The sequence below is a fragment of the Mus musculus genome, chromosome 7 (assembly GCF_000001635.26).
Source record: "Mus musculus strain C57BL/6J chromosome 7, GRCm38.p6 C57BL/6J".
Classification (NCBI taxonomy): Eukaryota; Metazoa; Chordata; class Mammalia; order Rodentia; family Muridae; genus Mus; species Mus musculus.
Genome location: NC_000073.6, coordinates 79,673,961 through 79,696,557, shown reverse-complemented (window position 1 = coordinate 79,696,557; position 22,597 = coordinate 79,673,961). Strand labels below are relative to the sequence as shown.

The 22,597-nt window shown below is 42.5% G+C and overlaps 1 protein-coding gene across 1 annotated transcript in view; it reads right to left on the bottom strand.

Moving 5' to 3' along the window:
• Positions 1–22,597, bottom strand: part of Ticrr (TOPBP1-interacting checkpoint and replication regulator) — a 37,953-nt gene that overhangs the window by 1,591 nt on the left and 13,765 nt on the right. The window contains exons 6-21 of the mRNA NM_029835.1: positions 21,150–21,286; positions 19,113–19,331; positions 17,392–17,543; positions 15,550–15,650; positions 14,655–14,748; positions 14,489–14,568; positions 14,082–14,309; positions 13,506–13,602; positions 12,297–12,354; positions 10,620–10,781; positions 8,242–8,332; positions 6,592–6,650; positions 5,555–5,686; positions 4,579–4,736; positions 736–2,857; positions 498–623 (exon numbers count right to left, since the gene is read on the bottom strand). Of these exons, the coding sequence (NP_084111.1) occupies positions 498–623; positions 736–2,857; positions 4,579–4,736; positions 5,555–5,686; positions 6,592–6,650; positions 8,242–8,332; positions 10,620–10,781; positions 12,297–12,354; positions 13,506–13,602; positions 14,082–14,309; positions 14,489–14,568; positions 14,655–14,748; positions 15,550–15,650; positions 17,392–17,543; positions 19,113–19,331; positions 21,150–21,286 (4,016 nt within the window). The remainder of the gene's footprint in view (positions 1–497; positions 624–735; positions 2,858–4,578; positions 4,737–5,554; positions 5,687–6,591; positions 6,651–8,241; positions 8,333–10,619; positions 10,782–12,296; positions 12,355–13,505; positions 13,603–14,081; positions 14,310–14,488; positions 14,569–14,654; positions 14,749–15,549; positions 15,651–17,391; positions 17,544–19,112; positions 19,332–21,149; positions 21,287–22,597) is intronic.

The following is a 22,597-nucleotide window of genomic DNA, read 5'->3' as shown; positions in this document are numbered from 1 at the left end:
AACTGAAAATTGCTTGTGTGTCCGCACAAAAGGCTTTCTTTTGGGTCTCAGGGTTTGTTACTCTGTGTGGCTGAAATGATTTTGTGATAAGAGAGCCACCCAAGTCCCTCACCTTACATATTCCTAACCCAGTGTCATGAGCAGCCAGATCTTGTGGTTTATGGAAGGGCCAGAAGATGGGGAAGCCTAGAGGTTGATGGCAGAGCCTTTGTGATGAAGGTGGATGTAAGCCTGCTGTGAGAAGTGCCTGGCTCTGATTATCCACTTGCTGCCCGAAACCACAGCCCAGTAGTGTCGTGGTGTACACACCACTTCCATCACCCGAAATAGGTGAGATTTTGCAGGTTTCTCTTCAGATGCCCTAAGTTCTACAATGAAGCCTCTTTAGGAAGAGCACATGACACTGCAAGGTCAAAAACATCTTCCCACATTCTGTACTCAAGAGAATTCTGCAAGTCACCCACAGGAGAGCTCAGCCCTGGTAGCAGGCAGATTACCTCTGGTGTCCGTGCTATGAGAGGAGGGCGTTCTTCCTTGGAACAGCAGTGGAGACTGGGTCAAGGCCTGCAGACCACTGGCAGAGAGACAGCTTCGAACCATGCAACCAGAGGGTGGGGTGGAGCCTAAGGAGATGCCAGGAGGTAAGTGTAGTCCCACAAGACTCCAGGCCACCCAGAGCTCCAAACACCTCACCGGATAAAAATGATACCATGTTGGTTTGAAAAATAAACTTACCAGAAACAAACACCTCGTCGTCCCCTACTGAGTGGAGTGGTAGTGCACTCCAGCGTGGAGAGCACTCTTTCTGCTTGCTAGCTTGGGGATCCTCACTCAGGGAATCACAGACCCTTTTGACTTTGTATTCAGATTCTTCCTTGGCGGACAGGAATCTCTTTCTGCCTAATCCAAACTGTCCCCAGGAGGTTTCCTCTGTCACAGAGGCACTGTCTTTGGGAGGTGACTGGTCTGGCAACTGACACACCCCCTCTAGTTCAAACTCCTCTGAGATGAGAACCTTAGAGAGGTCTTGTTCAAGGCTTCGCTCCTTTCCCTCAGGCTCAGGCTCAAGCAGTGACAAGGACCCAGGAAGGTCCATACTGGCCTCGCCTCTCCCAGCAGAGGGTCCAGCACTGCAATCCACTGCCCTCTTCCTGCGGGGCCAGTCTTTGATAATTTCAGGAGTGGTCTTCCCACTTTGCTTAGGGGATGGTGTCCAAGAAACCCCAGCATCTGCTTGAAATGGAGAGGGGGTACTGGGGGGACAGCGAGAGGGAGTACAAGATTGGCAGATGAAGGTTTGACCTCCATTCTTGCCAGGTGTGCTGTGTGAGGGGCGGAGACAAGGGGGTGACAAGTAAGGGTGCTCAGTTCTCCCGGAGGACTTGCTGGCCTTGGGCATACAGAGAGCAGGGAGGGCACCCTCCTCTCCCAGGGGGGCTTCCTTTCCTAGGGCCTCAGCTTCCAAAAGAACTCCAGGGTCTATTTTTTTAATCCGGAGCTTGGGAAGGCCAGAAGCTTGCATCTCCAGCTCAACTTCGTAGGTCTGAGGGCTGCTGGTGGCCTCGGAAGCTCGTGGACTCCCCTGCTGAGCAGCATCTTGCCTCTGCTTTCCGTCTGCTGTACAGCACAGGGGGTAGGGCAGCAGCTCAGAGGAGCTAGACACAGAGGAAGGCGCAGGTACAAGAATCCCAGGGTCAGACACAGAGGGAAGCTCGTCGGCAATAGTGCTCTCTGGTTCCTCACCTTCTTCCCCTGGCAAGATGCCACTTTTTACCTCTTGGTTTTTAAGCCCATGGAGTTGGGCTTCATCAATCAGTGGCAAGCACTTTGTGTCACTTGCAGTGAGCACAGGAGAGGACACATGACAGTCACTTCTGAAACCAGTGCCTAGGTAACTCTGTCCTTCAGAAAACTGAGACTGCTCCTCTCTAGAGCCTGTGACAGCTCCTGGGCTGGTGGCTGAGCTAAGCACGGGAGCAGCAGAGGGTCCAGGATGGCACTCTGGGAAGTCCTGAGGAGGACAGGACTTCTTTCTACATGATCTCCGAAGCTTGGATGGTGGAGAAGGTGGTATGGGGCAGGTCATTCTCTGTGGGGTTCTAGGAGGAGTTGAAGGAACAGGACAAGAGACAGATGAAGTTACACTGGGTGATGTCTGGTGTTCTTTCCAATTCAGTTCTCCAGGAGGAGGGGAGGCTGACAAAGAGTTCCTAGGTTGATGTGGGGAGACATCACATCCAGAATAATGTTCCTCTGGAGAAAGAGGTGAAGTACTTGTGTGTGCTGGTTTCTTTGGGATTTTGAGAGCTTTCTTCTCCAGTCCCTGTGGAGGTTCTTGTGTCTGAGAGGCCCTGGGGAGAGGGAGCTCTTGGTGCTCCTGCTGCTTAGACGTGCCAGCAAGGGCTGTACGTGGAGGGGTTCTGAAGGAGTATCTTATAGGGGTCAGACACTGACTCCTGGCCTGGCCAGCCATAGGAGGTGGGGACGCTGGGTAATAAGGACCTTCTGGACTGGAATTCACTGAGTGTGGCCATGTGCAGTCTGACGAACATTGAGGTGGCTGGACATCAGACTCTCTGGGTGTGCTGGGTAGCTTTGTGAGGGGAGGAGAGGTCTCTTCTTTTGCTGGGGAGACTGTCTTTTGAGAAGTGACTTTTGATGCAAATGGTGAGTTGTAACCGTGTGAGGAGGGGGTTTTTATGGTTGCTTCAGAAATGGTCCCTTCAGCTGATGTCATTTCTGTAGGGGAGTTTTGTAGTCTTTCTGGAGTGTATAGTAAGGTCTGTGCTGTACGAGGGAATCTTCTTGGTGTAGTTTTAGAAAAGCTTGGAGATTTCTGGTTACTCTTTTTGGGAGTCTGAAAAAAAAACTCATTTCAGAGTTTGAATATTATAATCCATATTCTCTAAAGATTGTCTTAGTAAAGTCTAAGACCACTAGAAAACTAAACAGAAGATTTAAAGTCAGCTAAAAGAATGATCTTAAGTTGGAATCTAGAATAGTGACCTGTTCCCTCTCCCAAACATAATTAGATTTTACTGGCATACTTTTCCTAGATTCAAAAAAGGAGAGGGTGGGAGGATGGAGATGGAAGAGCAGAATACATAGACATAATAATAATAACAACAACAACAACTTAGAAAGGCCACTCTCAAACCAAAAATTCCCTTCCTTTTTATTAACAATGTAGCTAAAAACTCTATAAAATGGGGAAGTCAAATACCTATCTTTCTATAACACTACTAGACTGTCTCAAGGGAAGCCCAATCTAACAGGTTTTTGTGTTCAGTGAGGTATAGCATATCGGAGCACAAAGGAGGCTGTGAACCCAACTGAGGGACAAGGAAAATTGTCTTATGAATCAGGTAGTAAAGAATGGATGCCTAGGGCCAGCAGGATAGCTCAGTAGGCAAAGGGGCTTCCCATGTAAGACTGGCAACCTAAGTTTTGATCCCTGGATCCCTCATAGAGAGGTAGGAACAAAAGACTAACTCCACAGAGCTCCCCTATGGCCTTCACACATGTGCTGTGACATATGCATATCACTACACACACACACACACACACACACACACACACACACACACTCTTAGTAAGTACTAATAGAAAAAAAGAATGGGCATCTGCAAGGGAAGGAAGAGACTAGGATAGGAAAGTGGGGCAGAGGAGATGTATCAAGTGGGGAAGGCTCAGGCCAGCATATGGGCATGGTGGAGCCCTGAGAACATGGGAGACTATCTGCCCTATGGAGAATGGCCTTGTCATGTAGCTCTGTGGCATCCTCTAACAATGAAGCAGTTTCAATGCTTTTCAAACCAAGATGATCATTTCTGACACAAGGGTTCTGCTTTAGGAAAACTTAGAGAACTTTGCTTTAGCAAGGCCAGATGGCAGATGGAGCTTTCAGAAAGACCAGTTTGACCCAAATTAAGGAAGGCTGATACAGTATTCCAGGTAGAACTGAGGAGTTCAGGGACTATGGGGACAAAGGACAATTTGGTGAGCACAAAAGTCTGTAAATGAGGCAGGAATTAACTCAGTGGTTTTGTCCTGAAAGAGACATAAAGAGCAACCGCCAGGTTTTGAACAGTGATGGACAGTCAAATGGGAGTGGATGAAAGAAGGTACAATCTAGAAGAGCCTCTATAGTGATCACACACATGGTAGATGCAGCCAAAGAAGTCAATAACACCCCTATCTCCTCCTTTCTGCCTTGACCTCAGCTAAGCCTGTTGTGTTAGGCTCCCATGCTCCCAATAACCACTCACCTGGCTTAAACCAGCCACGCAGATTCTTTTGGTTTCTCTGTGTAGCTGGCTGTCCTGGAACTCACTCTGTGTAGCTGGCTGTCCTGGAACTCACTCTGAGGAGCTGGCTGACCAGGCTGGGCTCGTACTCAGAGCTCTGCCTGCCTCTGCCTCAAGTGCTAGGATTAAAGGTGTGCCCCACGCTACTGTACCCCTGACCTTTTGCTCTCTACAGATCCCCGGTTTTCATCTCTATTCAACAGTTGCTTCCTCAGTCATGTTTCTATGTTCCCCAAGACTGCACCATTTTAAACATTAAAGATTTTTTTACCTCGTAAGATGTAGATATCTCAGAATCCAACATGCTTCTTAAGGATCTCTTAATTTGGGCTGAACCCTTCTTAGAGGAGCTGGGAATCTCAGACAATGCCCCAAAAAGAAGTGTTTTAGGAGACTGAATACTTTGAACTGGAAAATTTTCTCTTTGTTCTGAAATCAAAAATAACATTTAATTCTTCCTCAAGACTTGCCCTCCCAATATATTCTTTTTTCGGGGGGGGGGGGGGGAGGGGAGAGGCTACAGCGGGGGACAGAGGATGGGACAGGGTCTCTCTCTTTTTAAAGATTTTTTTTTTATGTATGAGTACACCATTGCTCTCTTCAGACACACCAAAAGAGGGCATCAGATCCCATTACAGATGGCTGTGAGCCACCATGTGGTTGCTGGGAATTGAACTCAGGACCTCTGGAAGAGCAGTCGGTGCTCTTAGCCGCTGAGCCATCTCTCCAGTCCAGGGTCTCTTTATATAGCCCTGGCTGTCCTAGAATTCACTCTGGTCTACAGATGTTAGGTGCTGAGGATTGAATCTCAGTTCTTTGTAAGAGCAGCCAGCATTCTTAATTACTAAGCCATCTTTCTAGGCCCTGTCTTCTTGGATTTAACTCTTATTTTAGGAAATGGGAGCAACTGAAGTAACTGATTTTAGGATAAATATACTGTATTTTTTAGTATAAATGTAAAAACTTACATATTAGTCAATCTAATCACAAATAAAAGAATGAAGAGTAAATATACAAACTGCTCTACCCACTCACTTGGGACACTGTGTGGGAGTGAATGAGCTATCTAGAAAGCAATGAGGACGGCCAGCTGTAAGAGTCCAGGGAGGAATGGCTATAGGCCGAGGACTGTTACCTAGTATCACCTTGATTATTGACTGCTAATGGGGAAATATCAAATTGTATGCTTCTTTTTCCCAAAATATTCCAAGTCAACAGAGCCATACTCGACACCCAGGCCTCCTTACCTGACTCCTGCTGGGACGAGTGGATTCTTTGCACACTTCGAGATTTCGGCTGAGATACAGAATAGAAGGAGCCAGAGTTCGTTCTGCTAAATGACAGCTGCTTGATTCGAGGACTTCTTCTCAAAGTCATTTCTGCAAAACCAGACGCAGAACTGATAAACGGGAGGACCTTCAGACTTAGCATCTTCCCACGGCATCTAAGCAGGCACCATTCTGTGACACCAGAGTCAGCAGTGGCTTTAAGAGGCATCTGAAGTGTTTCTGAACAATCTACAAGAGACTGATACACAGTCCCACAAAGATAATAGAAACCACAACCCATGACCTTGGTTGTTTTACAAGTTTCATAAATTGCCACCTCTAAGCATGACAGAAAGAACAAAAAAGTACAAAGAGTGTGATTTTCATACAAAACAAAACAAAACACTAGGCTTGTTTGTTTGCTATTTTGAGAGTGGTTCTCTCTCCTCTCTACCTGTGCTTGCTCTGGAACTCTCTGTAGAGCAGGCCTTGGACGCACAGAGCTGCACCTGCCTTCCACGTGCTGGCATTGGGGTTAAGGACAAGTGCCACCATGCCCAGCTCATCTAGGTTCTCTATACAAAATATACATTCCATATATATTGTCTAGGAGGAACACATGGTAAAATGTGAAAAGTGTTTTTGACTGATGAGATTATCAAGCCATTAAAAAACGTTTTTCTAGATTCTAATTTTTCTGTCAAAAGCATGAAATACTCAAACAATTTAAGAAAGTTTAAAAAAAACCTGCCCTTAATGAGACACATTTTAAAATAAGTCATAGCACTTTGTATAACATGGAAGTTGAATCTTGATACTAAGCCCTATTTCCATTATATAAAAGTATTTCTTCTACAGAATTTCAGTACATTTTCTGTACAGCAACATTTATTTATGTATATGTATGCTTGATCCAGAGCCACCCCAATTTCTATAAAACATTTGAGAATATGCTGAGGGACAAGCACAGAAGCGCTTTTGGAGACACTAGAAATGATTACAAAGGATGCACTCACCATCCTCTTTTTCAGGAGACTCTTCAACTACATGAATATCAGGACCAGGATCAGAAGACCTTGAAGAGCAACCAACACAGAGTCAATGCACTCATGGCTCACACACTAAAGACATGGCTGGGCAGGCTGGCTCAGGGAGTAAGGTTCTTGTGCCAAGACCAGCAACCTGAATTCTATCTCTAGGACACACATAATGGAAGGACAGAACCAACTCTAAAAACTATCCTCAACCTCCACATGCACTGCTATGCAAGTGCGTGTGCTTGCATGTGTGCATGTGTGTGTACACATGTGTGCAGGTGCCCACAGAGACCAGAGATCCTGGATCCCCTGGAACTAGAATTACAGGCTGGTGTGAATTACTCTACATGGGTGCTGGGTGTGAAGAACTGAGCTCAGATCCTCTGTAACAGACTATGCTCTTAATCATCCTAGAATTTTTTTTAATCTTTATTTATTATTATATGTTAGTACACTGTAGCTGTCTTCAGACACACGAGAAGAAGACATCAGATCTCATTATAGATGGTTGTGAGCCACCATGTGGTTGCTGGGATTTGAACTTGGGACCTTCAGAAGAGCAGTCAGTGCTCTTAACCACTGAGCCAGCTCTCCAGCCCCTTAGAATGTTTTTTACTGTAGGAAGTATGTTGACAATAGTAAAATTAGCTTAAAAATAGAAGGTTCTTTTTTTGTCCATTATTGCATTAAAAAAAAAAAAAGGTACAGCTAAGCCTTGCACAGTCCCAGCTGTAATGTTTACATTTCTGCCAAACAGGTGCAATGTCTGTCAGCTTGACAAGGACTTCCAACTCATCACAATTACCCTGTGTGTAAAATCTGTACATGTCCAGGTGGATGGGTGACAGTATATAGTACGTGTGTTTTTTCCCCCTATTTGTACTGAGATGTGGAAAGAAAGGCAAAGAAAGGGGACCTGAAGAAGAAAGGTCAGTGAGCAACCTGGGTTTTATCTTTTGCTGCTTATATCTTAGATTGGGTGCTAGGGAAGCTGACACCACAGACACCAAAAGGTTAAGAAAAGGAACAGAAATTACCCTAGTCCAACTAGTGACTTCAGAAAAACAAACCATAGTTGTACCTCTATCAAAGGTAAGCTGGATCTCCAGCCTTGCCTGGCATAAAAAAGGACTCACCTTTTCTGTCAACAGGAGAATGCAGACGATCTATTTAAAAAAATACTGACTAATAATAAAAAGAAGTGGATTGATAGAGGCAATATGCATAAATCTTAAAATAATTATGCCTAATGGAAGAATGGAATAGTGTATATCGTTTGACTGCCAATAAAATATAAGCAACAGGGTTAAGAATTAGCCAAGAGAACCCCGATGACCCAATGGATGGTGACATCCACCTGCATGGGACAGCAGGTGTTTAGCCATGCCTCCTGGGTCCCTGGCTCCTGTCACGTAACTACAGCCTCCCACAGACCCCCACAGAGAGGTGTGTGGACATCAGTCACATAGGAGCAGCCCAAGCCCTCCCACATGCAAATAAAGTTTCCCCAAAGGGAAAAAAAAAAAAAAGAATTAGCCAAGAAATCCAAGAGAAGGCACAGAGATGCCTGTGAGATGGTGCTGCAGGAAGCCTGGGAGGATGAGGGATCCAGATAGGGCTGTCACTCACCTGCCCTTGATTTGTCTATGGAGCAGCCTCCTGGAGATTTGCTTGTGGACTGGGGTCTCAGCCACACTCTTAGTCAGCAGTTTGCAATAACCTAAGATGCAAAACCAGTGTTGACTATAAACCTCACTTAAACTTCTGAGGCAGCAGCAAGGAAAAGGGCGCAATCGGAACTTCCATGAGGCTTATTAACCTAGCGAGAGGATGCTAAACTCTCAGTAGAGTCTAAGCCTTCAGGACTCAACAAAACACACAGTCCATCAGCCTGATTAAAAATGACACAAGCCTGCCTGTTGAATGTCTTAGAGGTGGATCTCTGAGTTTAAGGAGAGCCTGGTCTGCATAGCAAGCTCCAGGCCAGGCTGACCAAGTCTATGCAGTGAGACCCTATCTCAAAAGATATAAGCCAATGTAAAATATTTTAAAAATTCCTGTGGGATGGCTTCTGACATTGGATCGGTTTCAGGACTCTCAAACGACAATGGCTTTGTTCCACAGCATCTATCAGTAGATCGATTGTTAATTTTTAAGTGCTTGTGTGCATGTGAGTACTGTTCCTAGTGGTGTCCAGAGACATCAGATCTTCCAGGAGCTGGGGTAAAAGATGGTAGTAAGCCACCCAACATGGGTACAGTTCCTTTGCAAAAGCAGGAAGTGCTCTAAATCACTGAGCTATCTCTCTAGCCCTCTATCAGTAGATTTAAAGGGTCAGGTGCAGCCTTTTCTAGTCCTTTTTGAACCCAGACATCTATGAATTGCTGGTACACAATGATAAAAGACAGAAATGTCAATGTTACATATAACAGGGAATGTTTTACAAAAAAGTAGGTTGAAAAACTACAAGCAGATAGCTACATATCTCAATCAGCAAATGTCAGTAGTCTCTGAGGGACTGAAGAATCCAGTCATCACAGCAACTACATCATTATTTGTCAATAGCTAGTTCATAACAAAAGCCAAAAGGGTGCAAACAATAAAGGATATTGATTCCCTGTTAATTTCCCATTAACAGGGAGAAAAAAAAAAGAACTTGGCAGAAACCATCCCTAAAGTAGCTTAGACCCAGAAATTACAGAAATGTTTTAACAACTTGTCTAAATATGTTCAATGAGCTTATAAACCCATAGGTTAAAATAAATTAAAGGGCCAAGCATGATCTTACTTAAGACCAGCCTGGCTTACAAGCAAGATTGCTTTAAAAAAAAACAAAAGAGAGAAAGGAAGGGAGGGAGGGAGGGAGGGAGGGAGAAAGGAAGGAAGAAGGCCATATGGATGCCTAAAAAAACCTGAATAATGATAACGTCAACAGACATGCTAACATAGAAGAGGAAGTCTCACAGCCCTAAACAAGGCCTACACAAAGAAGTACTGGCAACTAAAGACTTCTGAGAGAGAATTAAGTCTCCACTAGGGAGTTGTCCCTGACTTGGTTAGCTAATACAAGGTGTTCAGCCCCTAAACTCATGCACATACAAGCAAGACTAAACAGACTGACTCATCAAGTTGTATTTATATATTTTATGTGCATATATATCTACACACATGTATGTAACAATAATAACTAAAGAAAAGGAGATCATTTAAGAGGGAGTGTGGGGAGAACATGGGAGGGACTGGAGAGAAGGAAGGGAGGAGAAATGATATAATTTGGATAAGAAGGAAGGAAGGACAAAAGTCATACATATAGCAAGCTTGAGGTTAGCCTAGGTTAAATAAACAAGTAGCCTAGGTTAAGTAAACAACAACAAAAAATACAGATGGAATAAGAAATATTAAGAATTCAATCACAGGCCTGAGCAGGCAGAATAATCAATGAATGTCAAAAAAAAAAAAAAAAAAAAATTAAACCGCCTAACCACAAAAAAGAAAAAGAAAAATGAAGAAAGACTGAGGCATGCTTGTACACTATAGCAGCATGCATGCCACCACATGCCTCATGGGAATTCTAGAAGGTGAAAAGACAAAGAGGCAGAAAACATTGCTGAAGAAAAATGGTTGAAAACTTCCTTAATCAGAGGAAAGACATGAACCTAACCACTCAAGTTTAATAGACTTCAAGAAAGATGACCCCAAAGAGATCCACAATGAGACACCTTATTGTCCACACCCTGCCCCCAAACAAAACCAATAACAAAAACTTTAAAAAAAAAGAAAAAAGAAAAACCAACAAGCTAAAACCCAAAGCAAGTAGCGGGAAGGAAAGTGAGGTCAGAAAGTCAATGGAGAAAAGGCCAACTTTCTTCAAATGATCAATAAAATTGGCCAACCTTTAGCTAAACCAGTCAAGAAAAACCAGAACGACTCAATTACTAATGTGGGAATAGAAGTGCGAACAATGTCACCAGCAGATTTGTTGTTACAAACCCTTATTTTGTAGTTACCCTGAAATGTGCTGCTTTTGGTCTTCTTGAACTTGTCCTGTTTATGGTGGAGACATTCCAAAGCAGATACAGAATGGCTGCGAGGCAGCCCCTTCTTTAGCCCCCTCTTTGAAGGAGAAAGCATTTCCTGGTTGAAGAGGTTTCTTCGAACTTTTGTTACTTCTAAAAGCAGAGAGAGAGAAAAAGAGAGATAGGAGATTAAAAAACCTTATGCTGGTGTCAACTAACTGAGCATGCCAGACCCAAACACAGAGCTGCTTAGGAAAGCCACTCTACAGCCAGGTTTTAAAATTATTCCTTTGGCTAGCACACTCCTGGGGGACCTCAAAACTACTAACCTTACAGGATTCAAAAGTTTTTAAATTGACTTTATAATGAGTTAGAGGCCCAGCATCATTCTTGTAAAGATTTGAGTACAATATAGCTGTCTTCAGACATACCAGAAGAAGGCATCAAATCACATTATGGATGGTTGTGAGACACCATGTGGATGCAGGGAACTGGACACAGGACCTCTGGAAGAGCAGTCAGTGCTCTTAACCGCCCAGCCATCTCTACAGCCCCCACTATCATTCTTTTGCTTGTGGATAAACAGTCATTTCAGCATCATTGTACATCCTCAATGAACTGTCCAGAATTATCAACTGAAATAATCCAAGCTGATGTGTTTCTTTTTTTTCCCAAGACAGGGTTTCTCTGTGTAGCCCTGGCTGTCCTGGAACTCACTCTGTAGACCAGGCTGGCCTTGAACTCAGAACTCTACCTGCTTCTGCCTCCCAAGTGCTGGGATTAAAGGCATGCACCACCACCGCCAGGCTGATGTGTTTATTCTTAAATGCCAGGTAGATTTCAGAAGTGAAGCCATCATCTAATCTTCAACATTTCTTTGTAGGAAGTATTTTTTTTAATAATGAATTCAATATTTTCTCTTAGAAATGCATTAAATGTTTCTATTTGTTAATCCTAGAGCAGAGTAGAAGTAGACAGATTTCTGTGACTCCAGGGCCAGCCTGGTTTACATAATGAGTGCCAGGCAGCAGGAACTGAAATAAGAGCTTGTCTTAAAACAAAGCACAACACAAACAGAAACTATATTATGAACTTGAGAGGAATAGTCTTCCACAGGTATCAGCCCCTGACTGGTTATGTGATAATGCCAGGCGGTCAGTCCTGGAGTCATACAAGCAACACTAGACACGCTATATATTTGTGTGTTTAGGTTTGTGCTGCACACACACAAATGTAACAGTAACAAAGAAAAAGAGACCATGATTTCCAAAGGGATGGATGGCTCATGAGCAGGATAAGAGAGTGGAAAAAGGAGAAAAATGATGAAATTACATTTTAATTGTAAAAAGGAAAGGAAAAAGTTAAGAAATGTACTTTGGCCAACATGTTTAAGCTCCTTCTGTCTAAAATAGCTTCATTGTCTTTTTTTTTTTCTTTTTTTATCTTCTTTTTCTAATTTTAGATTCCATGATAATGACACTTTAAAATATTTTAGGTCAGTAATTTACTAGATGCAGTATTTTGAGGCTATACAAACTATCTTGTTCCCTAAAACATGGAATTCGTATTTTTTTTAACCAATGATGATATAGAGCTGTAACTTACATTAAATACATCCAATCATAATTTGTCAATCTAGTGACTAGGTGTTGAAAAATGAAAACATACCCTGTATTGTGTCTTTCCTCGGGACTGGCAGCTGTATGGAAGCAGAGTGGGAGTTCTCCTGGAGATGAGAAATGAGGACGATCAACAGGCATTCATTCAAGATAAAAAGCTAACAGTTCTACCTGAAACCCTCTGCATAGTGAGGCAATTAAGAGATGCACAGCTCTGCCAGTGAAATGCCAGGTTCCAAAGACTTCCCTCTACAGAGTAGTAATCCAGAAAAGCAGCACTGGGAACACACAGACAAACCACCCAACCAAAGGGGGTGTGAGAGCACAGGGTAGACGAGTGTGGACTACAGAGAGATGGACATGTGCACTGGGAACACACAGACAAACCACCCAACCAAAGGGGGTGTGAGAGCACAGGGGAGACAAGTGTGGACTGCAGAGAGATGGACATGTGCGGCGGCGAGCACGTGCACGTGTGTGCACATGTGTGCGTAAAATTCAGAAAACTAAGCACAGTAACTTAGATCTTTGTTTTCTCTCTTATTTTTTAGTTTCATTAAAAACAAGACTCTCTATGTAGTCCAGGCTGGCTACACACATATATGAGGGTACATTATAAATAAACAAACTGTTGATGTGTATTTTAGGAATATTTTATGAAGAAAGTCTAGGATCATACACAACAGAGTATAATTGGTATTACACATTTTGAAGAATGGATAGAGAAGAGAAACTGTTCAAGTTACATGGATTCAAATTTTTGGTGGTGATAACACATACATTCTATACCTAAACAGGGGAAAGACTGATTAAGACACTGGGCTTTGCTGGGCAGCAGTGGCACACGCCTTTAAGGGAGGCAGAGGCAGGCAGATTTCTGAGTTCAAGGCCAGCCTGGTCTACAGAGTGAGTTCCAGGATAGCCAGGGCTACACAGAGAAACCCTGTCTCGAACAAAACAAAAGAAAAAGAAAAAAAAAAAAAAAAAAGACACTGGGCTTTTAGTGGTGCTTCTGCCTCAAACCACTTTTGGCTCATAAGCGCCTACACTCTAGTGCAGCCAGTGCTCTTAACCACTGAGCCATGCCTCCAACCACCAGTTTTTTGTTTTAAATTGTCATTACTCTGCAGAAATACTGCAAAATCCAAAAACTTTGAAATGCCATTTCAGATAAGGTGACTTCCTAACAGGAGAAACACCTCTGCACTGTCAGCCAGCTAACAGGAGAAACAGCCCCGATCTATTGGTGACGACTTACATTTCTTGTAGCTCTCTTGGACACTTTGGGAACTTCAATTTGTCGAAGAGTCTGGGAAATCTCTGCAATACTTTTATGTCTTATTAGTGCATTTTTCCTTTTAAAAATAGAAAATAGGAAACACACCAAACAGAGTAAATATGTAGTTAGGTTTGAGTGAAACCAGCATCTAAACTATGTTGTTTAAATACATGCTAGTTCATTATCTTGAGCTTGGCCTATATTACAAAAAATGGCTAGTACAGATTCAGCTAGCTAATAGCAATAAAAGGCAGCAAGGGAAATGTTCTAAGTAACTGAAACCATAATCTTATCTCAGGAGTTCCTAGTTCTTAGACAACCCTTATAGACAGTAAAGAGTTTTATAAACCAAAGTAAATACCACATATTCCTGGAGGAAAAACTATACAGTGAATGATGCAACTTGGAGGGAACTCCAGAGAGTTTTGCTTGATTCTGATCTAAGGGCAACTGCCAACTTAGTACATGAGATGGGCAAAGGCAAGCCTGTCTTCACACTTGCCACCCTGAACTTAACCACAGTGCAGGTGATTGCTCCGAAGCCTCACCCCTTACCTTCTCTTCTTGGCTGATCTGGTCCGAAGCTCCTCCAGCTGCTCAGACTCAGTAATGGCCGACACTGATCTGTGAGTACTTGATGAGGGAGGTGGTGACATGCTCTCTTGAGACATAGAATCATCACTGAAAAACCCTGTAGGAAGGACTCCAGCCAGCTTCTGAGGAATTTTTAACCCCAGGCTGTGGTAGAGTTGTCCAATTGTCCCGGGGATGGAGCCAATATACCTGTGGAATGAATATATTGGTTAGACATAGAACTGAAGTTACCAGCATGAAAAAATACCCTTTTAACCTTATAATTCTAAGATAACACCATGTGTAGTGGTTGTTAAAAAAAAACAAAAACAAACAACAGCAACAACAACAAAATTTTTTTAAACTGAGCCAGTACTCATTGAACTTACAATCTCAAGATCTCCTCCAGAAACTCTGACAGGTACGCTGAGTCCTTAGTGAGACACACCAGACGCAGCAAATCTGTCACCTGAAAGAGATTGCAAAAAGTTGCCACAGGCTCTGCTGGGAAGCTGAGAGAATGAGAGCATGCTCGGGGTGGCAGCCATGGCTTACCTCCTCCACTATGCGCTCCACCTCATCTGGGCGGTCCAGGACTGAGGGGCACTGCTCACACATCTCCAGACGAAGAAATACCTGAAGCTGGCACCTGGAGGAAACAAAGTACCAGGTCACATCTCCTTTGCATGCTATTTAGTGAAACTCTTTCTTAGAGCAAAGAGCTATTGATTCATGTAGAAACAATGCCCAAGAACTGGAAATGTAGCTCAGGGCTAAAGCATATGCCTCACATATAGAAAGCCCTGGATTCAATCTCCAGTACTGAAAAAGAGAGGGAAAAAAATAAAAAATAAGCCGGGAAGTGGTGGCACACGCCTTTAATCCCAGCCCTCGGGAGGCAGAGGCAGGCGGATTTCTGAGTTTGAGGCCAGTCTGGTCTACAGAGTGAGTTCCAGGACAGCCAGGGCTATACAGAGAAACCCTGTCTTGAAAAACCAAAAGAAAGAAAGAAAGAAAGAAAGAAAGAAAGAAAGAAAGAAAGAAAGCAAGCAAGCAGGGCACAGGTAGGGGGAATGGGGATGCAGCTCAGTTGGTAAAGTGCTTGCCTAGAATGCCTGAGGCCCGCCAGCCCTGCTTTTAATTCCCACAACTAGATAAACTGGGAATGGTGAAAACACATCTAAATCTCAATATTTATGAGGTGGGAGTAGGAGATGGAATTCAAGGCCAGACTCAGTTAGAGAGCAAGTTTGAGGCCAGCTGGGCCCCATAATATAGTCTTTCTTAAAAAAAAAAAAAAAGGGAAGGAATCCAGGGTTTTCTCTAAAGACTGGTGCGAGTCTTAAGAAATCAGGCGAGTCCAACTGCCCCTCAGAACATCATAAAGATCATGACAAAGATAACCTCAGACCTGTTTTAGAGTCCGGGTGAAAATAAAGTGGTTTCTTACTCTCCGACTTTGTCCTCTGTATCCATCTTTCCGGCTAGGTTCTGTCTAAGGGTCTTGCTGGTTTTTAAGAGGTTACTGTTCACATGACTCAGGCAGGCCACCTGCAATACAAAGTAATTATGAAGGAGAAAACTGTTGCCTACCTTTCCCTTTGATATCTTAAAGAGAATGTGGTCCTTTTTTTTTTTTTTTAATAGATACAGCAAGCTTTTAGATTTGAACTGTTAAAGGAAAGTTCCTTGGGCTGTACAGATGGCTCAATGGCTAGGGTTGAGAGCAGATCTTGCTCTTGCAGAGGATTGCTAGTGGGCATCAATGTTAGCCGGTTCACAACCACTTGTAATTCTAGCTCTTGAGGATCAGATACGCTCTCTGCAGTCTGCAAGTACTTCTCATGCACGTGTGCATGCATACATACATATATACATACACACACCACAAAGAAAGATCTTTTTTTTCCTTGAGACAGTCTCTCTCTCCCTCCCTCCCTCTCTCCCTCCCCCAGTCTCTCCCCCCCACCCCCCATCCTGGATGTCCTGGAACTTAACATGTAGACCAGGATGGCCTTGAACTCACAAAGACACGCCCCTCCCTCACCTCTGCCTCCAAGTGCAGGAATTAAAGGAGTATGCCACCACACCCTGCTACATACACTTACTTTTAAAAGAGAAGGTCCACACAAAGCTGTGATAATTGTAAACAGCTCTCCCACTATAGAGAAAGAGCCCTGCTTTTGCCATTAAATATGAATAAAGGCAATAAGGTATTCTAAAACTGTGGTTTTCAATAAGTTAGAGTTATGCAGGACATTTTTAAAACAAATATATGCCCAACTTCCAAAACAAAGAGACCTAGAGTTAGTCTGTCAGTATGGAAGGACCAGACACTAGCATTCGAAACAAAACAACAGGGGGCTGGAAAGATGGTTCAGTAGTTAAAAGCACTGACTATTCTTCCAGAGGCCGGAGTTCAATTCCCAGCAAAAACATGGTGGCTTACAACCATCTGTAATGGTATCCAATGCCCTCTTCCCATGTGTCTGAAGACAGCTACAGTGTACTCTTATAAAATAAAATAAATAAATCTTTTAAAAAACAAAACAGCAACAAGAAAAACCAACAGGGCTGGTGAGATGGCTCGGCAATTAAGAGCACTGTCTGCTCTTCCAGAAGACCCAGGTTTGATTCCCAGCACCCACATGGTAGTTAACAAATGTCTGTAACTCCAGTTCCAGGGAATTCAGTGCATATAATATGCAGACATAAATGCAGACAAAATACTTATATACACAAAAAATAAACAAACATAAATAATAAACAAAATCAACAACAACAAAGTCATTCTGAAGAGCAGCTAGGGTTAAAACCGCTAGTTTAATTCATATAAACACACAACACCAATTAGAGCAGTGTCATTGGACAGAAGTCCACTTGAATGTCTGGCTTCTGGTTTATCAGGTTCATATTCCAGAACCTGGAATTGTACCAATCCTCTACTCAGCACTTTTCTTTTTTTAACTATTCACATATCTTTATTTTATTTTACATGTATAGGTGTTTTGACTGCATGTACATCTGTGTACCTTTTGCATGCAGTGCCCAAAGAGGGCAGAAGAGGGCATCAGATTGCTTGAAACTGGTTACTAAAGATTTTGAGCCACCATGTAGCTGGGAGTTGATCCTGGGTCCTCTGGAAAGCAGTGCTTTTACAATGAGCCATCTCTCCAGCCTAGTCATCATTTTTCAATCATGTGCAGTGTACTGGAAATTCTTTAAGGATGTGCACTAAACCCACCAACCATCAAACACTACATTTATGGCAGTATTATCTAGACTTTCTTACTTCTAATTCCTTGATGTCCTTTGATTTTAGGAACATTTTAATGGTTGAGACCATATTTTGTGCACATGAATACAATGTGATTTCTTCCGTAGCCACAGCCTTTTGGTAGTTGTCATGTATGTAAGCCAGAAGCTCCTCCTCGGTTTTAAATTCTGTGGGGGTGAAAAAGAACATGTGGTTATCATATTCAGATCAACTCCATGTATCCTGTAAGGGGACAGAGACTTTTGTCTTCCAGGAGAAATCTATGTCTGGATGGCCGTGACTGACCCTAGAGCTTTCTAGCATGTAGTGTGTACATGTCAGGGATGACGTGAAATGTTCCACAGTGCCTAGCAGTAGACTGACTTTTAACAAAGAACAAAGGTGTGTGATACAATGAATAAAAGATGGACAAACAAACAAAACAGATCATGTGCTAGGATGACTGAACACCCAGATGGGAATGTTAGGTTCAGACACAGCCTGTATGCTCCAGAGGAATCCAAGTGAGTCAGTCACAGTATGAGAAGAAAAGGTCTCGGACTGCTACAAGATAACAAAGACACCTGGGTGATCTGGAGAAAGGGATAGGTGGGCAAGGCAGGACTCAGCCACATAGTAGGCTTGAGATTAGCCTGGGCTACACATGATTTTTTTATAAAACCCAAACATCCAACCAACTAAAAATAAAATAAATACTAATGTTCTACCAACATACTGACAAGAGTGTAAAAGGTAAACCATAGATTTATAGAAAATATTTACAAAGGACATCAGATAAAGGCCCATTATCCAAAATATACAGAGCCCCTTTAAACTTAGTAACAGGCTAGTAAGGGATCCACAGCTGAGGATAATCCACAGCTGGGGATAATCCACAGCTGTGCCAAGCCTAATGACCTGAGTTTGATCTCTAGGACCCACAAGGTGGACAGAGAGGATGAGCTCCCATGAGCTGTCCTCTGACCTCCATGTGACCTTCCATAACATGCACATGCATACATGAGCATATAAATACAAATTAAAATATTGTAAAAAAATATTTAAAACTCAACAATATGGCTCTGTTAAGCTATGGGGACCTGAGCTTCCAGCACCAGCATTTTAAAACGCCAGATGTGGTGGACCACACTTATACTCCCAATCCTGGGGGAATGTAGACAGGTGGACCCCTAGGGCTCGCTAGCTAGCCAGCCTACTCTCTCAGTAAGCTCCAGGTCAGTGAAAGATTCTACTGGGCTGGTAGCACATGCCTGTAATCCTAGTACTGGGGAGGTAGAGGCAGGAGGATCAGGAGTTCAAGGCCAGTTACATAGAGAGCTTGAAGATAGCCTGGACTATATGAGACCTTAGTTTAATAAAATTAATTAAGAATTTTTAAAAGGTGGATGGCGCCTAAAGAATAACAACTCAGGTTGTACTCTAGTATTCAATTCCCCAAATAATCTATTTCTCCTCTCCCTCCCCCTAGCTCATTTGATTTGTTTGTATATTTATTTACACGAGGTTTCTGCAAATTTATTACATAGATGCAATGTCACCAAAATTCTGATCCTCCTGCCTCTGTCTCCTAGTGCTGAGATTATACGTATAGCATGCTAAGTGTTATGTGGTTCTGGGGAATCATCCCAAGGACTTCATGAATGCTAGGCAAGCACTCTATCAACTGGGCTAGATTCCTCAGCCTCCAGACCTCTTATATAATAACAGACACCAGACGCTCTAGGGTGAATGAATACCTTTAAGTTTAGAACTTCTTAATATCCTTCCTCTATCTTCCAATTTGTCTGCTGTTCTGCCAATGACAGCTTTCTGGAGCCCTTTCTCTACAGCCGTGTCTGGACTACCATCTGGATGTAATTTCTGAGCCTTTACATTTAGCCTTGCCACATTCAACATCTTCAAGGAGCGGGACATGGTATTCATCTTCTGTCTCACTGGAGTTCGAGGGATACCACCTGCCAAAACATCAGCATGGAAAGAAAAGTCAAGTTTCACTTCCATGGAATCAAGAACTAAGTCTCCAAATGCTATGAAAGAATACTAAAAAGAAATAGCTTCCTTCAGAAATTATGTAAACCAAGCAGTTCTTTTATCTGTTTCTACCTACAATACAGAGTAAACATGTTACTTTACTGAAGTTTAGAACTAAATATCTCAACGACCCTTTTTTTTTTGTTTAAAAGATACCCAAGGAGATGAGAGCCTCTTCACTGGACCCCCTGAACTAGTTACAGATGGCTGTGTGCTGCCACGAGGGTGCTGGGAACTAATCCCGGGTCCTCTGCAAAGGCAACCAGTGCTCTTAACTGCCGAGTGGTCTCTCCAGTGCCATCTCCACGTTTTACACAAAGCCAGCACCACACACACTTCTCCTGAGTGGGAGTGGCGAGGAGACGCTTCTTCTTTGCAGTGCTAGGGATGGATAGAGCTCGTAGCTCATGCATACAAGGAAAGCACAAGCCTTTTCTGAAACAACTCAGCACTCCACATCAAAAGCCAATTTTCATGCTATATTATTTATGACAGAAATTGAAAACAGTCCACATGGCCAACAACATGAGTGAAGCTCCTGAAGATCAGTCAGGCTGGGGATGTTGCTCAGGGTAAAGCACTGCCTAACATGCCTGATGCCCGGGGTTCAGTTCCCAGCATGGGAGTTGGGATGAGCAAATATTTGTAAATAGTTTTTTAAAAAGCTGTATTGATATTTGTATTATAATCAAAATGAGGATGCTCAATTCATTAGGAAGGAAGAACATCAGTGACTAAGGCAATGTCTGCCTCTGCCTCTTATGCCACACCCTCACAAGGATGGACTATCACTCTTTTGTTGTTGATCTTAGTCATTGTGACAGGTATAAGATAAAATCCCAAAGTAGTTTTTATTTGTAATTTTTTATTTGTATTTCCTTCATGGCTAAGGATATCAATATTTCTTTTTTTCTAAGATTTATTTATTTATTTATTTACTTATTATATGTAAGTACACTGTAGCTGTCCTCAGACACTCCGGAAGAGGGAGTCAGATCTTGCTACGGATGGTTGTGAGCCACCATGTGGTTGCTGGGATTTGAACTCCTGACCTTTGGAAGAGCAGTCGGGTGCTCTTACCCACTGAGCCATCTCACCAGCCCTCAAATATTTCAAGTGCTTCTCAATCCCTTGAGTCTCTATTGGGATTTCTTTCTACGCCATTTTTAAATTGGGTTGTTTTCTTGATATCTGGTTTCTTGAGTTCTTTATAGATCTTGGCTATTTTCTTTGTATTAGCTGTATAGTTAGTAAAGCATATTTTTCAGTTTTGTAAGCTGCAGTTTTGCCTGAATGATGGTGTCCTTTGCTATGCAGAAGCTTCTCAATCAGTGAGGTCCCATTTATCAATTATTGATTTCAGTGCCTGTGCCCATATTGAACTAATACAATTATTTTAAAATATAAAATATGGAAATTTGCCTTTAGTTTCCATTTCAATCTTAATCAAGCTTTTATTTCTTTTTTAGAAAGAATAACAGTCTTTTAAAATGTACATTCTTGGTCAGGTGTGGTGGTGCATGACTTTAATCCTGGCACTCAGGAGGTGAGGCAAGTGAGACAGGTGGGTCTCTGTGAGTCCAAGGCCAGCTTGGTCTACAAAGTGAGTCCAAGACAGTCAGGGCTCTGCACAGAGAAACCCTGTTTTGAAAAACAAAAACAAAATAAAATAAATTAATAAAACGTACAGTCTCAAAAGGAAAACAAGACTGCCTTAAGAAACAGGCTTTCTATGTGCATACGTTTCTTTCTGCTGCGTTCTTGATTGACTACAGTAGATTCTTCGTGAGATCTCTGGTAGAGCTCAGAGAGGCAGCGTGTTAGTTCACTTTCGGTTTTGGAGGATTCATCATTATCAGGTGAGGCAGCGTGTAACAACCTGTAAGACAAGATGCATAGTATAAGGCCAAATTCTAACTCTGCAAACCATGAGAATCAGAACACGTGCAGAGCTATCAGCATCATATGTACGGTCTAGACTTCAGCAGACACACTGTCCCATGGGAGTTGGATGGTAGAGAAGGTTTGTCCCCAACTCTCTTTTTTTCTTTTCTAAAGTTTTGCTATTAATTTGAAAATATGAATTTTTCAACTAGAAAAGTATCAAGATTAAGTTCTTGTTAATAGTTATAGCTGCTTCTATATTTAAAAGAAATCAGACATTGTAGACACAGTCAAAGCCCCGCTCCATTTTTCCCATCCCCCCTTTTTAGATTTATTTGCATTTTATGTATAAACACAAACACGATTTCTATTTCCCACACTGTAAATTTTATATAAATGTATCATAATTTTACCTTTTACAGTTGCTCATACTCAGCATATTTTTCATTTGTATATAAATAACTTTAGTTTATTCATCTTTACTAGTTGTTTTGTTTTGTTGTTTTTTTGAGACAGGGTTTCTCTGTATAGTCCTGGCTGTCCTGGAGCTCACTCTGTAGACCAGGCTGGCCTCAAACTCAGAAATTTACCTGCCTCTACCTCCCAAGTGCTGAAATTCAAGGCGTGCACCACCACGCCTGGCTCATCTTTGCTAGTTTTAACAGAAGTACATAAGGGTTAGGGAGATGGCTCAGTGGTTAAGAGCACTTAATGCTCTTTCAGAGGACTCAGGTTTGATTCCCACAAGGTGGCTCAAACCACCACTATCTTCAGTTTCAGTGGACAACTTTCCCCCCTAGGGCATTTGCATTTATGTGACATAGCCATATGTAAGCACACACACCTACACATAAGTTATCCTGAGTTGTATCTTTCTAATAATTTTAAAGTGCTTTTCTTATTATTTTTAATCTACTAGAAACTTACTGTGTTTTCTGAAAGATTAAAATTTAATTTTTATCTTTTAGATAGTCAACTGTCACATGATTACTTTAATAACTGAATCTGCCTTTCCTGGGGGCTCACGCTGCCACCCTTGTCCATTATATATCACATCCCCCATAAACGCAGGAGTCACTTTGTAGGCTTGTCTACATTCTCCCACTGGTTTGGCTTACCTGTGTGCTAATGCCACACTGCCTTATGTACTGTAGTTTTACAGAAAATCTGCATGTCATGAGAGGAGGAACTTTTGTTTTGATCTTAAACATTTCTATCCATCCTCTCTTACATTTATTCCTAAGCACTTTAGTGTGTTTTCCAGGGCTGGGTGTCAAACCTGAGGCAGAGCAAGCACTCTACCTGT